The 17,071-nt window shown below is 33.1% G+C and overlaps 1 protein-coding gene across 1 annotated transcript in view; it reads right to left on the bottom strand.

Annotated features, from left to right (window-relative positions):
* The window catches only part of LOC133203073 (uncharacterized), a 78,377-nt gene extending 61,559 nt beyond the window's left edge, over nucleotides 1-16,818 (bottom strand). The window contains exons 1-17 of the mRNA XM_061338939.1: nucleotides 16,639-16,818; nucleotides 13,340-13,448; nucleotides 12,822-12,979; nucleotides 7,336-7,519; nucleotides 6,705-6,935; nucleotides 6,212-6,442; nucleotides 5,511-5,804; nucleotides 4,744-4,992; nucleotides 4,041-4,396; nucleotides 3,745-3,825; nucleotides 3,548-3,656; nucleotides 2,496-2,744; nucleotides 1,862-2,137; nucleotides 1,470-1,727; nucleotides 806-1,191; nucleotides 520-582; nucleotides 165-270 (exon numbers count right to left, since the gene is read on the bottom strand). Coding sequence (XP_061194923.1) covers nucleotides 165-270; nucleotides 520-582; nucleotides 806-1,191; nucleotides 1,470-1,727; nucleotides 1,862-2,137; nucleotides 2,496-2,744; nucleotides 3,548-3,656; nucleotides 3,745-3,825; nucleotides 4,041-4,396; nucleotides 4,744-4,992; nucleotides 5,511-5,804; nucleotides 6,212-6,442; nucleotides 6,705-6,935; nucleotides 7,336-7,519; nucleotides 12,822-12,979; nucleotides 13,340-13,448; nucleotides 16,639-16,804 — 3,506 coding nt within the window. The 5' untranslated portion in view covers nucleotides 16,805-16,818. The remainder of the gene's footprint in view (nucleotides 1-164; nucleotides 271-519; nucleotides 583-805; nucleotides 1,192-1,469; nucleotides 1,728-1,861; nucleotides 2,138-2,495; nucleotides 2,745-3,547; nucleotides 3,657-3,744; nucleotides 3,826-4,040; nucleotides 4,397-4,743; nucleotides 4,993-5,510; nucleotides 5,805-6,211; nucleotides 6,443-6,704; nucleotides 6,936-7,335; nucleotides 7,520-12,821; nucleotides 12,980-13,339; nucleotides 13,449-16,638) is intronic.
* Between the last annotated feature and the right edge of the window lie 253 nt (nucleotides 16,819-17,071).

The following is a 17,071-nucleotide window of genomic DNA, read 5'->3' as shown; positions in this document are numbered from 1 at the left end:
CCCTCCCCCCTTTCCTTAAAACCCAAAATTTAATCATTACAGTTTATATAAAAGGGTAATTCTTTCTACTTCTACCATTTCTTCAATTTACATATAACACAATGTACATGTAGTTCCCTACAAAGGATTCTATCAGCCACAAATTACAAAAAATATACATTTACCTGCATGTCTGTTCTCTTTCTCTGATGGGATAAAATGCTGGGAAAAGGTTGGAGGCAGCATAATTGTACATACAAATCGAGGCAGTCATGACATCACAGGAAGAATCTAATATGAGAAAATTTTTCCTATTAATAATATCTCATCAATACATTATTACAAATACTACTAGATGAACATTTTCATTTTGAATTTTTAATACACAATGTTTATGTGTATTTAAATCTTCAAGCTCAGTCCTATGAACATTTGTGTTTCTCAATGAACATATCAATCAATTGTAGATTCAGAAAAAGAACTCTGTATTGAGTAAAACCATTTTAATAACAATTGTGCATTCTCTATTAAAACACATACTTTGTGGAATTTCAAAATCTGATGAATTCCTTCCATCATCTTTATACACCATATTCATGTTATCTGAAAAAAAGAAACAAAAATTTTATAGTACATTTGTAAATCAAAGGAAAATGATCTTACTCAATCATGTATTCAAACAAAAACCTAGTTTAGCAACATTTTTTTTTTTTAAAAAGTGCACATCCAATTGTTGCAATAAAAGGATTTGTCTAAAGATCAAAAATTCCACAAAATTAAAATTCCATTTTTTTTTTACCTAGTAAACTACCTGAATCTTTCTTACCTACAACAGTACACCTGAAATACACTTGTTTTCTGACTGTGTGACTGATAGACTCTAAGGCTTCTCTCCAAGGTACGGAAACAGCCGAGGCATTGGCTACCATACACTTGGACATATTTGTGAAAATCTCACAAAGATTTCCCTCAGTAGCTGAATCGTTGAACAGATAATTTGCAAACACATCATTGCCTGCTATACATTTCATATCCTGGGAGAAGTTGCTCGGCATTGTGGGAAGGGTGTCTGGGACAAGTTTACAGGATCCTTTAATGGCTTCCTCCAGGCTGTCTTGATTCATTTTGATTGAGGAGGAATAGGAATACACCATGTATTTGTCACAACCCTTCATCATCAGACTAATGCAGGCCTTAATGGAGGTCTGGTTTCTACAATGAATGTGAGTAAAACTGCACCATTTCTTATTATAAATTGTTTGGGAAGAATACTCAATATCAAGTACCTTCAACAATGAAATGTGCCATATATAAACTTTGTATACAAGGTTGTACATGTACAATTAGATCCCAAAATATGATGTACACTGAAATCAAATGAGACCTCACCTCTTAGTAAACACAGTAAATCAAGAATCTCATTTACGTGCAAGAGTGCAAGTTAATACATCTAATGCAAAGAACTGAAACATATGAAAATGGATACATACCCACAAATTTCGGCTGGATTTAAACTGTTAAAGCACATTTCTACATCCCCAACACAGGGCACCATTGCTGGTTTTATCTCACACATCTTTGTACTGTTGTCCCTATCTCTTGTCTCCATTTCAGAAAACATGGCCCTGCACATCATTTGTAGGTCATTTTTAAGGGCCTCCATTGGAGTTGTTACTAGTGTATTTGTGGTTCCTGCATCACAACTTCTAGAACTGGCTTGGGCACACATCACTGCCTGTTGTCCCATACTAAATGAAAGGAGGATGCATTCTTTTTTATAAATCTAGAATATTGCTTATTAAATTTGTTTCAAACTACACATCATTTCTCAAGCCCAAATTTTAATATTCTCTATTATACTTTTTGATATTCTTTGGTGTACCTGCAGAGAGCCTTTGTGTTATTGGTTAAAATGTAGTAATCCTTTGCATTGTTGTACCAGTCCCAGCAATTTTGTATAGCTGTCTGATCACATGTCTCTGGCAGAAATCGTCCAATCAAAGCCCTGGTTACATTACATCCCTCCTCGGTTTTTACTTCACATGCTGATCCTGCTAGGCTAAGAATGGGATCCATGGCTTCTTTTACAAGTGCCTTCTCAGATGGTGTGCAGTTCATAGTGTTGTTGTATACACAATGCATAGCCATACTTACAGCACTGAAATGTTCATTTACATTTAGTAAACTGTATTTATGTACAACTTATTTTATTTTATTTTTTTTGAGGGGGGGGGGGTTACATCTGATGGAAGAATGGGGTATTCAAAATAACTGGTTAATACTTCTAAATCATAGTAACAAAATTACAAGTATATTAAAACCATAAAATTTTTAGGAGAAAAAAATGACACAATGAACAAAACTTACTTAGTCTAGTAAAATAATGTTACTTAAACAATATTACTAAAAATTAACATTATCAAAAGATAGAAATTTAAGCCCTTTTTGAAAATGTTACTGTTCATTTTCCCCTGGTATACATACTATGATGACTTGCTATATATTTCTATACTTACCCACAGTGAGTTTCTGTATGGAAGGCAGAAGCTGAGGACAAATATTTCCCCATCATACCCAGACACCACACACTGGCATTGACATTACAGGTAGTATTGTCCATCTTTGGCATCTCCATCATCTCCATGGGACAGACCTGCTGGTGTAGCATCATCACTACTTTCATTGCCTCCATAGCTGTCTGCTTTCTGGCTTCTGTTGCATTGGCAAAGTGGTCATGCACACACTTTTTGGTATATTCAACATCACTAGAAAAATGAGGGAAAAGTCTAATTGTTTCCAATAACTTTGAAAACCAAAGGTCATTATGACCCTTTGAAATAAATTCTGTGAGTCAAAAAGAATTTTAGAGGGTCAAAATGAATTCTGGTTTTGCTTTTAATATAGTTATACTAGCCATGCTTCATTACATCAAAATTTGAAGAAAAAAAATTAAAAAAATAGTTGTGTTTGTTGTTCTTTTATTTACACATTTTACCGATTCCACCATTTGGGTTTGTCGTTGAATACGTCACTCAAGAGGCGACCTCTGAAAGTTGTTTCAATGATTTGCAAAAACGTTCACTTATGATTTGAGCATCCCTGATCTTATTATTATGATCTGCAGCCTTTTTGACTACGCCAAACAGAAGTAAATATGCTAACATTTGTTTACAATTGGATAGATCGTTCGAAAATTTTAATAGACGGTCAATGTTGATATGTTGGTCTCTGTCCTTAATTCCAATTGCTGCCAATAGGAAATTAACAGATTAACATGATTAAAGCAATTATTTATTTCTATAAACTTCAAATGTAGCTTTATAGAATGATTCCATCTGGGCAACAACACTGAACCTAACTTTTAAAATATGTTTTGTTTTTTTTTTAACTGCTTCATGATAACCCTCTGGGTGGTGTTTTAGAGGTTAAAAAGTATTTTTTATGCATAAATTATACAGAGATTTGCATTAATGGAAACACTGTCTATTGATTCAAATTTACATGACGATGTATATTAACTACAGTATATACTTGTACATATCATTTACAAGTTAGAACTGAATTGTACCTGCATAGGGTTTTCCTTTGAGGAATGGGTAAAGTGAAAAACTCTAAAAGCCGAAGCATGTAAGTGGTCAAACAAGACCCGGCCATTTCATAATTCATCATCTCCATTTCTGAAATATTGAGCACATTTACATTAGATTTCCTGGTATTGTAAGCATATAGATCTTTTAAAACCTTCCTATGGAAGAAATGTTGTACCTGACACATTTCTGGATTCCATGGATAGCTCCTCTACTCTCATCTTTATCATCGTCTCATTCATCACCTTACCAAAACCCTCTACAAGAAACAATTTATTACATCTAAAATATTCTAACTGTTATTTTTAAATTTGTTTCTTTAAATTATCATTTCTAAATATTAGTACTCATATAGGGCAGAGTTTAATGAAATGGGAGAGTTCAAGATTCTAGTTCAAAGTTACTTGCCATAAACCTCATTTTAAAAGGACCGTTTTACAAAAAGACAACATTTTAAAACTCTGATGCACTTACTTTTCTGACACATCCATGAAATCATAGCAGCCCGAGAATAGAGCTTGGCTTTGCTGTATGTAGGGAAGGCTGGTAAATCTTCCATATCATCACACTGATCAGCCATGTGCATGTGGAAGCCACAGAAGTCTTGTATAAAATTCGTGGAGTGGGTCAGGACAAAATTGAACCCATCCAGGTACTTGACACTGCATTCTGGCAGACTTTTTAGCATCTGGTCAGCCACAATGTCCATGCAGTAAGGTTTGAGCCAGTCTAGGTATCTCTTTAGTGCGTAAGCCACAGGCTGGGCAGATTCCAACATTCCACATCCATTAATGTTCCCTGTTATGCAGCTAAGTGTTTTGTTGATGAAACTGAAATGGATTTAATATAAATTTAAAAGTCAAATAAAATCCAGAACTGACAACCAGTCATCTGAACATATATACCGTCCCTATCAATACCCTAATATTTAGCTCTCACTTTCACACAAAAATGTATACAGTCACATATAGCATTCTAAAGAATTGCTCTAAATGCACAAAATACTATGACTTAATATTAAACAGTCAAGTCTGCAAAAACTTTTTACTTGTACTGATTTCTGAATTTGACATAACCATGCATATACAGTCTAAAGTATATCTTTAATATAAATGATGACCGATATCCTCTTCCCCCAACCCCTCCCCACCACTACCATTTTAGCTGACATACAAACCTGCAAGTCTGGCCAGAAGCAATATCACGTTCAGTTGGAACGCTGAAGCAGCTGAGGGCATGGTGAATGTTACATTTCCTGGGGTAACATGCCCCTCGCATCTCCAATAAGGTTTTGACTGGGCAGTGATCAGCAGCGGCAGAGAAAATCTCCCTCACTTTTGGACTGATTCTTTCTATGGTCACTTCTGAGGAATTTTTGCATCCATTTGTCATATACTGTACACATCTTGTCATCTTCTCAATGCCACTGTATAAATAAAAGATTGAACTTCATTCAATAACAAAATCAAAGCCATGTTATTAAGGCAATTGATATCTCAGCAATAGTGTTTTAGAATTCCAAATGATATGCCTGGGAAATTCAACACATTGTTTTTTTTTATCTAAGATCCACATGCACAAATTTTGTAGATGTTCTGGCAGTAAATTAAATACTATTTAAGTACGGATGTCAATGAATATTCAAGTACTAGACTTGCTTGGTTCTACCAACTATCGACTAATTTTTTTTTACTTGGGTACTTGTTAAAAATATGCTACTTAATAGTTATTATAAAGTCAAGTTGATAAATTGATTTTTTTTTCTTCAGCTTGTCTATTGGTGTCAAAGATTAGACCCTCCTCTTGTCCGATTCAAATTTATCCTTTTTGAACAGGAATGATTAGACACAGATGTATTTAAGCAAGCATTATTCTCTTCTTTTGAAAAACTATTTCATATTAATTAAGATGTTTTTGTTTATTGATCAACAATGTTTAACATACCTGCATACAGGCTCCCATCCAAACATTTCCACATCACCGAGCAGCATATCCAGCTGAGACTGGGCAACGCACACTCTAGCACGATCTATGTCACACATGGTCGATTCTGTAAACATGCATGGTCGATTGGGATCATTCATTAGAGTGCGGTTCATCAGATCTGCCCACATTTTCTCATCGGCACATAATTCTCCCATCATTCTCATGCTAGTGTCCATCAAATTCATTACAGAGTCTGGCTTGACGTCGTCTGACTTCATCGTCATCAGCTTCTTCATGGCTATCTCAAATAACCTAATGATAAGAGATAAGATATGTTTATTTGCAGTTTATTTCCACTGCCCATTGTACAATTAGGCATTTATTAAATATATACAAGAATGCATGGGCAAAAAGTGCAGGAAAAATAAGGAAAGAATATATGCATGCATGTTACAACACTGGCATTAAGTATATTACACAAAAACTAGTGACACTTCTGTATAACCTAAAATCATGATACAAAATAAACATTTCTAATAACATATCATATTTTACTTGGTTCAAATTCATTATGGAATAATAGAACATGAGAAAAGTATTCTATAAAGGCTCATGGGCTACAAATATTTCCCATTCTGCATGCTTTATTGTGAATTTACAGATCTTGATCTACAATTCTTTCTTCTAATGAAATCCGGACTCAATGATTCTGTACTTACGGACAAACATTTTCTTTTGTTGCAAATGGACTGTTAACGATAGCTCCAAGTGCAGTCACCTCATCCAGCATTGGGACGGGAGGCATGGCAATATAAGGATACTTCCCCTTAATACAGACAGCTTCTCTGGCCTTGTACATTACATGAATTCCTCCACTGACCATTGAGTACACCTCTTGTGGACAGTCCTTTAGGTCAGCCATGGTCATTGTTAATGTCACATCCATAATACTGAAAGAAATTTCAAGTTTTTCATCTTAAAAAAAAAAATTGAGGGGGAAACAAATGGGTATATGAAGCCAATAATTACTTTCAATTCATCTGTACATAGTATGTGTAACAATTTGTTGCACTTCTTTTTTTGTAAGAAGTTATAAACCATTATACAAGTAATCCTTCAACATGCAGATTGAAAATACACATAATAAATAAAATGAATTTAGAGTGAACCTTACAATGCTGCCTCTACATGTAGCTGTCTTGGAGCACTAACCTGCAAGACAAAGGGGATCCCTGCATCTGGACAAGAGGAGAATCCACAGCATTCTGGAATGCCATCATATTTTCCATTGCTCTCTCAAAGTTACAGCCTTTAGATTTCTTACATGCTGCCTCTTGAGTGATTTGAAGCTCAGCTGCCATCATGCTAACAAAGTTTCTTATCTTCTTATGACGACACTTTGGCATTGTGGACGCAAGACAAGATAAACTTGTCCCTGTTTGCCTAACAAATAAAAGATTCATCAACATCATTTTTGATGAGATTTATTATAGAGAAAGCAAAAAAAAAAAAAAAAAAGAAAATTTAAAAAATATATGTACACTGTATAAAATATCTAAATTTTCAATTTCTAAAAATTACAAACATAATGAAGTATGAGATTGCTATTCATGCATACAAATAAGTACATTCAAACCTTGCTATCGCGAAAACAATGAGACTTATGAAAATTTTAAGATATCTGAGGATTTGAGATATAGAGGGTAAAATCCTTAAAGAAAGAGCTTGGGACTTTCAAATCACTTTGATATTTCCATGGTATTCCAGATATGGGTGTTCGAGATACCAAAATTCAGCTGTATATCAAACATTACAGTTTTCATTTAAAACCATTAATTCTTACCAGCACAGTCCATCAGTGAATGAAAATGGTGATGTTTTACGTGAAGCACCAACAGCTGTATAAAAGAAACCAGAGATGCACATTCCCACCAAGTTGAGATCACAACCCTTTTTCTCCTCCATAGACATTGACCAGGAATCTTGTGTATCTCTCTCTTCGCCCTGTCCATTGCCTTCATTGGGTTCTATAAAAGTTTTTTTTTTTCATTTGTTAATCTTCAAACTATTAGTGTTAAAGCAAAAATTTTGTTACCCTTTTTTCTTCACTCTCTCTCTCTCTCTCTCTTTCAGCCTTTTTCTTACTCTTAGCAATAATCCTCAATTAAAAGATGGAACATTTCAACATAAAGTTGTATCATTGTTTATATTTTATTATTACCATGATTACATTTCTGAACAAGGTCCTATCTTGCAAATACAAATCAAAGTGCTAAACATGTTCATATTTATAACATTTGAAATACATTTTACAAATTACAAACTACTCATTATATGTAGTGTCTTGATATGAAACTTCAGAGCAAACATCAAATCAACTTTGGAAAAGCTTTATATAAATGCTGTATTTTTCTACATTGCTGCTGCATTCAACTGTTTTGAAAGGCTTGAAAGCAGTCTGAAAGGTATTTAAATGTCTGAATGAAAAAACTTCGCTTACTAGAATAAAACTAATATTTACATAAAAGAAAAGTTTAGATGATTTACATGGTCAAAATCCAGAACATTAAGTAGTACTTTAGATTTTCACTTATGCAGAACATTCCAGAGGAAAAGCTTTTATTGGAAGTGACAGATCCATATATTTTAGTGTATAAATATTTTATATCTTATGAATATGTACTAATTATTAACAAGCACCTTCAAAATCTTGTTTGTAATTATACCAATACATTAGTATGTACACACAAATACAAGTACAAATACATTAAGGTGCCCTTACACTTATAAATAAGTGTAATTTCAAGCTACCAAAGAAAATTTTTAAAATATATGTAAACTTCAATCAATTTCTCAACTAAAAGAAAAACAATAATTGTCTGTACAGTTGAGAAAATGTGGCTGAGAAAATTAATTAGATACAAGATTTTTACATCTTGAATTAATGTTATCTAAACCCCAAAATAAGAGCTAATTACAACTTTTTCTGTTCTATTTCTTGAGAAACATTTAATAATGTTCAACTATTTATGAGTATGATGAATTATACCAATAATGAATTTTGCAAGGTGGGGTGTGGGGGAATCAATGCTTTTAAATTTGGAGTCTGACCCCTGTCTCATATTCTCTTCTAGCTATCACAAAATTCTGGATCTCCTTATATAAAGAGACAATCCCAGTGATTCCTCATAATTCAGGAAAACCCCCTCATTTAATTGATAACAAATTCAAACTTGGCAACCCAGGACAATTTAACTTCTGATTTCACATTCAAGAAGCTGTACTACTTTTGAATTTACATGGCAAATAAAATTGTACATAGACCTGTCCCACACTGCCAGAACTGCCTTTATATCCTGACCTAATTTATAAATTCTAAATATATACCTGGTAATATCTTAGCAATATTATTTACATTAAGCCTTAGGTATTTTGATTATATTTTTCCTCTAAAAATCAATACATGTACTTCAACACACTTTTTTCTGTGCATATGTGAACATTTTACCTCATATACATGGGAAATTAAGTTCAACGTACATCTAGGATACTGACTTGTTCTGTACTTTAAAATTAAACAACCTCGGTCAAAACTTGTGAAAATGTTACAAAAAAAATTTCAATAAAATCGTGACTGATGGTTGTCACTACTTATTGTGTGCTGCTATAATTGGGCCACTTCTGTATAAAAGGGTCAAATCAGACATTTACTCTGCATTGTACTGTGTATAGGACTGTATTCATGGTAATACAATCTGGCCTATGACACAGACAAAAATTATGGCAATTTATGGGATGCACTCTCAGCATTACCTTGAGAGGAACCTTGATATTAACCCCAGTAAAAGCTAATACCTGGGAAGATTGAATAGCTATCTCCTTCAGTTGATGCTTTTATAAAACATCAATATGTTTCTTTTAATGTTAGTCTTAAATTAGCAGCACATCTCAAATTTAAATACATCAAATGACAGAGAGAAAAAAAACACCCATCCAGTTTTAATACCTCCGACTTTTTCACTTATAAATGTACCATCTGACCTATGTAGTCACAAACCTGACCATCCGAAAATCAAAATCCAATAATACATTCCTTTGCAAAATGTCAGAATCTGTCTTCAATTGATTCTTTTGTAATTTTTTTTTCCAAATTACATTACCAGGTATAAAAAAATTTTCAATGTAAATCAATCATATATTTAGAAATATAACAACTATGTTGAATAAGAATTTACATACATTATCCTAATGTCAAGTAACAAACTGTCAAAAGTACTTTATACTTATACATAATCATATCTCATAAAATTATTATCCATTGAAAATTGGCATTTTAATTTTTAGATCCAAAGCACTTTCTACAGACCATGTTTAAATAACTTATGCCCCCAAAAATATGTGCAAGAGGATAGAATGCATTTACCTCTTCTTTTAAATTGGCTTATAATTACACAACACTGAATTCAAAAGTGAGATAAAATTTCAAATTTCATATACTGACATGGAGGAAACCACAGCTATTATAACAATCAAGTACTATAAAGAAACCAGTGGAATACAGGGCTCGACATTAACGCATGTCCGGTACCAGTGAGAAAAAATTACGGACAAGTGAATATTGCTGGGCACTTGTCCGATTGGACAAGTGCATTTTAATGTAAAGGAGTCTCTAAATAATAAAAAACGACTGTTGAAAGATAATCGGTAGTTTCAAGACGGAAGCTGTACATAAAAACCAGACTTCGATTCACATTCGATTGGGATCGAAGTTCACTAATTGCATACTACTGAAAAGGCATGGAACTTACGAACTTAACAAAGTTTGGATTTTGTTTGATGTTGACAGGTTCACTTGTGGACATATATGTTGTTGTCTGATAAAATTTCGTTTTATGTGTTTGTTGTTTATTAATAACATCACAAATAAATCAAGCACATGTTATGTGTAATGGACTTTATTTTAGTTTTCAAGTTGACAGTATTAGATCTTTATTGAAAAATTTTCGGACAAGTGAAGTTGAAGTTCGGACAAGTAAATGTCTTGGTCACTTGTCCGAATGGACAAGTAGGAAAAAAGTTAATGTCGAGCCCTGGAATATAGAAGTGGAAAAAATAGATACATTTTTAACCTAAATTATTTTTGTAAATCTATTATATTATCAAATGACATATTTATTAAAATAACATAGTATACCCCACTCTGTATTGAATTTAGTTTGGTCACTTGTTCCGACAGTCGTGTGATAAATGCATACTGCATGGAGGTCATGAACAAATTTCAATATTGCAATGACATACCCTAATTCAAATTAAAAGTTAAAGTGATCATCGAAAGTGCTGTGCTTTAAATACAATTTGCATTTTTTAAATTTAAATTTCCATGTAATTATCAGGTCTGCGGGCCTCCGTTTTTGGAGGATAGCTAAATTCAATATGGCGGTCAAAATTTTTACCATATATGGAAACCCCGTTGCATTGTGGGATAGTTTATCCTCCGATTTCAGAGGATAACACAGGTAATTTTCAAACACCTCGTGCCTACCTTTAATCAACACCAGAGTACATGCAAATAAAAGTTCAAACATTGAACTATCGATTGTATGTGGCGATTTGAGATTCTATGTCTAGATATTTTGCAATTTATTTTCAAAGTTAGCACTTTTTGCGCTCCATTATTACTGAATATTTCTTGTTATTTTGTTTTATTTTTTATGATTTTTCTCTATTTATACAAATAAAAGAGGACTTTAATATTTCTTTTATATTTTCTTTTAATTCAAAAAAAGGAAACACAAAATGAAACGCATTTTAAGCGTATTTAAAACGCAAAATATACTCTGCCTTATAATTTAAGCAAATAAAAGTATAAATGGATTGAATGAATAATTATAAAAATAAAAAAATAATTTGAATAGCATAAGTAAATAAAATAAATAATTTGACATGTTTACTAAGAAATTAACATATATTCATACAGCCATGTGTATACAAAAACAAATAAAATATTAAAAGTGATGTGCTAAAGAATTATTAAATGAAAGAAATAATACATGATTAAACTTAATTTTTCAATAAAAATTGTTCATCCAAATTTCTTAACTGCTTATCACATAATTATGGTACTGGAAAATCAGCGTGGTTATAATTTATAACCCCAGTCGCAGGCAGGTAAAAGCAATATTTGTTTTCCAAGCTGTATACCAAATAACTGATTGACGGCAATTACAAAAATATAGATAAATTGATTTAATATCTGGAATTATCCATCATCATAGGAAATTGTACCTTTTATTTGTTCTGATTTCGAAATCGGCATACGGTTCATAAATGCAAGAGTTGCTGTTATTTGTTTGCCTAAGAGTTAACTGCCCTTAGTTTTGAAAATTCCAGTAGGTGGCAAGACTGCTATCCTCTGTTTTCAGAGGATAAAATCTATCCTCCAAAAACAGAGGCCGCCTAGACCTGATTATAGATTCATTAAGTTGAAATATGTGTGACCTATACTAGCTTTACTAATTATTTTATGTATTTACTCAAGAAATAAATTTAATTTTTGAAGATTCACGAGGACATGAACTACGTCGCTTCACGCCAGCATATTTCATGAAGCGCGTTAGCGATTATTGGAAATATTTAGCGATTTCACAAAAACAGCAGGACATTTCAAAGAAAGAAAGATAGATAGATAGATAGAGAGATAGATAGATAACCATTCCAAGAATTTCTCATTTATCAGTCAGTGTTTACATTGTTTACATTCATAAACATGATATGATGATAAAGTAATGATCTCTAACGATAACATCAATCTTATCAAACAGAATAGTACATGTGACCTGACGAACTCTTATATGAAGAGTTTGGAGTGGAGTAAAATTTGATGATTTTTGCACACGGTACCAGGAAGAGCCTTGACCCGTACGTTTTCGAAAATAGATAAAAATGTCTGTTTTACAACGTGTTTACAATTTGCTTCTACAAAATTATTTCACAAAAAAAAAATCTCAGCACATTTTAAATTAAATTAACATATATATCATGTCTTTGAAAGCATTACCACGACGACCGCTAACTGATGAGCCTGATCGTTCTGATGAAAAAACTCCCGGGCACCTTTCATACCCCGTCACGTGACTTGTGAGCCTATACTGTTTATTACTTCGTACTGAAATGTTTCGAATCAAAGGGACATTTTTGCCTTTGATTTAAATTCTTTAAAACTTTATGTTAACTTGCAATTCCGATCTTAAAAGCAATGTAACGAGCTTAACACACAAGCTAATGTTAATATGAGATGACAAACAGCAAAATAATATATAGAGGATTTACCATCTTCATCCGTGTCATCTTCCATTCCTTCATTGCAAACTGTTTCTGCAATGGAAGTCAGAAGAGGGACGTACGGATCTAAGATTTTATCCATCCCATGACGCTCAGGACAGGAAATCATGACTCCTTCAATGCACATCTTGGTTCTCCACACCATTCTGAAAAATTGAAAAAGAAATATTGGGATCGATGTTTGTTTGTTTTTAAATTTGGATGAGACCAGAGACATAATAGTTATTTTATGCCTCTTATTAGACTTAAAAACCTGATTCAGTTTCAGTCAGTAAAATTATGAACAAAGTTTCATTATTATGGCATGTGAATTATTATCTTTATTTGTAAGAAATTGTATTTATTTATATTTTATTTATAACGTGGTTAGATAGATATATGTTCATTAAACCTGTATATTTAACCCTTGAATTTTTTTTTTCAACAAAAAATGCTTTTTGATATCTGTATCATAAAAAGAATTGACAAATAAGATATCCGTAGGATTAATGTTATTTGAGCCTTACTCGCAAGCTCGTTTTTTCTCCTCTGGGTCACTAGAAATCATAGCTGTCAGTGTACCATTGGACAAACCTAAAAGACACATCTTGGCAAGTTCCATATTGCACCCCTCCCCTGAAAAAAAAAATCAAGAATTGAATAGAATTTATAATATTACCTATAATGATTGTAATGAAAGCATTAAGTACATAAAACAGTTCATACAAATTTTCATGACAACAGAATAAAAGGCATTAGTAACAGGCCCGTAGGAAGAAATTTCAGTTGGGGGGGGGGGGGGGCACAGTTGAGGGGGCACTATCAACTACCAAAAATTCCTTGACAAGCAAAAAAAAAAAAAAAAAAAAAAATAAAGAACAACAAATACAAAAACAAACAAAGGTCACCAGACGTTTTTTTACTGAGGGGGCACAAGCATATAGTATCTATATTTTCTATAGTACTCAATATATCGGCAAAATTATTGGGGAGCACCCCCCCCCCCGTGCCCCCCGGTTCCCACGACCATAAGTTACATTGAGATAGTTTAGTTCCAGTAGTTGATGAAATAGAATAAATATGTAAGGAAAGTTACACTTTCTCATAGAGAGAGAGAGAGAGAGAGAGAGAATTTCTCTTTTTAATAGGGACGATGTCCATGCAATTCCAACACTGTGAATCGACCGAGAGAAGACACATTAAAGAATGTCATATGGGGAAACGTGGATCTGAAATTAATTATACAACGAAGTCTGCTATGTTATAATTACTTTTTTTTTTAATTAATTGCTATTTCAAAGAAGTTGAATATTAGATCACGTTTTCGCCAATGCAGATTATGACTTATGCAACGACAGTTATCCTTTTTGACCCACTATACATATTTGGACTTGAACTTCATACTTCTTTCACGAGTTTCACTTCAAATAAATATCTAAACAAACAGTGTCCTAATGAATATATTTGCTTCCAAGAGGGTAATGCTGGACCGAATTCGCACCCTCGAGGAAAGTCAATATGTTTTGGACCTAGTGTCATTGAAGTCGAATGTGTATCTTGAAGATTAATTCAAGACCTTGTCAAATTTAAATTTGGTTATGTTTTTAAAGGTTCTATATAGGACCTCTGTGCATTTTAAAACGAAGGTTTCTGAACTCAATTAAAATTATTCTTAAAGCTTACGATTAAATATTGTAAATAGAAATCCTGATATACACCTGTAAGCTTCTCCAGGTTAAAAATTGACAACCTCTCTCTCTCTCTCTCTGCATTTTTTGGGGGGGGGGGGTATCGAAAGTACTAAATATGGATTTTAAATGCTTAATGAAGCCTAAATAGTACCAACAAGAGTAATAATTAAATGGGTGTGTTACTTAAGACATGTTTTATTCAAAATCTTGGGGTACTTCTCGTCCAATGTGAAATTCTTAAACTTTATCAGTTGTGGTCGATCAGAACTAACGCCCACAATTTTGCTTTTCTTTTCGTTACAGTTTGAAATAAATGCCATTGACAAAGTATTTGGTTCAGTAAATTACCTAGATTTCAAATTACTTTGAAATTCTCACTATCTTCCTAAAGACTTAAATGGGGAAAAGTACCCACAAATTACATTTTATCTTCTTTTTTTTAAGCTTGCATTGATTAGAACAAAAATCACCATGTCTTCAACTCTAAGCTAGGAAGAAAAGAAAAATCATTGGCGGATCCAACAGGGAGGGGATCCAAGGGGAGTGGAGAGGTGTGGGCCCCCAAAGATTTTTAGCACTATTTCCTATATGTTGTAAATTGACTTTGGGACCCCTAAGTAAGTTGCAGGAATAGGTCAATGTGAAAGAGAGGAGTTGGTTCATGCGAGTGTCGACACTCTTCACCCTCCCCTTTTCCTTATTAAATGAATTATACTGCCGAAAATGACTATATAACCATTCTTATCAAATGTCCCCCTTCCCATCTTCGAGAATTACAGACGTGCACGAAATAAAATTACATGTATATAGTTTGTCATGATGGTCAACCATTTTGTATAATTCAGAAAACGTGTATAAATTTAACTAAGTCAGGAGATTATAAGTGATCAATAACTATTCATTATGCAATGTAATTAGTTCAAACATTTCAATTCTGAAAGATGCAGATAAATTTTCAAAGGAAAGTTTAAAAATAGATCATGATGTCTGTGTTATAAAGCTCAGTCTGACAGTGTCCAGCTTGATAAGTGAGCGCGATAAATGAAATAATGATACAGGAAAAATTTTCTACCACGTGCAAATTTCGTTCTCAGTTTGATCTCAAACAAATTGACACTCATTCGACCATAAAAATGCATTAGAATGTATCAAACAACTTTCCCAGGATTCTAGTGAATTCAGTCATCCGTTATCCTTTATAATCAATTTAGCATTTACCTTTTGCCCCAAGGACACAATTCTTTAATGTCAATAAAATTTTCAATAGAGTCCGCCGTTTGGTTTGAAATGTAAATAATTCACAAAAAGGAAAGAAAGAAAATAAACTCATGATTTTGGTGCAGAGGTTGAAAAAAATAATCATTCCTGATTTTTTATTTCTTTTTTAAAAATAAGATGAGCATCAAAGCCTCATAGTAAGAGCCGGTTTTAAAGTTTGTCCTGTTGCATACGCTCAGATATTATAAGATTTGCATTGTAGGGTCCTGTTGCTTTGGTTCAGCAGTTATACTGTGTAACTTTTCACAATATTGCAGGAGGGGAGAAAACACAAAATACAAGCAATCATCTGTTTTTGCTAGATTAATTAAATACTGAGGTGCATAAAATACATTTTAATTTAAAACTTCAAGCAGCTAATTTCACGGAAACCACGCCATGTATTTCACATCCCATACATTTCCTGCACACATGTATACCAAATTTGCATCTTCTGTTTTGTATATAAAGAAATTTACAAAAAAAAAATGCAGTCAATTAGAATATACCAATTCATTTTGTAAATATATTTTACTTAATTTAAGAATAACACTGAAATCAGGAAATCAGAGACCATACGGCAATTAAGTCATATAGATCTATAGTCATGATCAATACAAAGTTCTAACATTAGATATACCATCAACAATGGATAATCAATATATACTCAATGCAAAAGAATATAAGCAAATAATGCCCTTGTTAATATGAGGGCACTAATATATAGCAAATAATGAAGTATGTATAAAGTTTAATTGCAAAATAGTCACAAAGATTACACAAGTTTAATTCCCTTTTTCAGAATCCTCCAAAAAGTTAACATTAACTTCTTTTATTGAGAATTTGAATTTTTGTGTTAGTTTCATTTAATGAATTACCTGAATGATTGGATTCTTTAATATAAAATTCGAAATAATCCTTGAATTTGTCCTCATTTTCGGGTGACCTAGCTTCTTTATCTTCATCTGCTCCTGCTGAAGCCCAGGACACAAGGAGAACACAGCACAGAGCCCCCACGAGGGGGGACACCGACATTTTGAACATTGAGTCCCTCCTCGAAACACGCTACACTGTCACCCACAGTAGCGCTGTTTAGTACACCCTCCTCAACGCGTTCAGTCGGGGGAATGATGTAGGAGATCTAAAGCAGCTCACTATATAAGGACTTGTCCAAATTTAAAAGGAAATTAAAAGTACCGGTATATATTTATATTTGAACAAGCCAACGCCTTTTAAATGCCTTTTTTTCATGGTTCTTCAAGACTGGTTAGTATATTTTGAATTTTGAAATCCATGATTGCTAGCTGAGAG

The sequence above is a fragment of the Saccostrea echinata genome, unplaced genomic scaffold (genome assembly GCF_033153115.1).
Source record: "Saccostrea echinata isolate AGI-Se365-2 ecotype Australia unplaced genomic scaffold, CSIRO_AGI_Sech_v1 ptg000047l, whole genome shotgun sequence".
NCBI lineage: Eukaryota > Metazoa > Mollusca > Bivalvia > Ostreida > Ostreidae > Saccostrea > Saccostrea echinata.
Note: the sequence above shows the minus strand (reverse complement) of the source record. Positions and strands in the feature narration are given on the sequence as shown.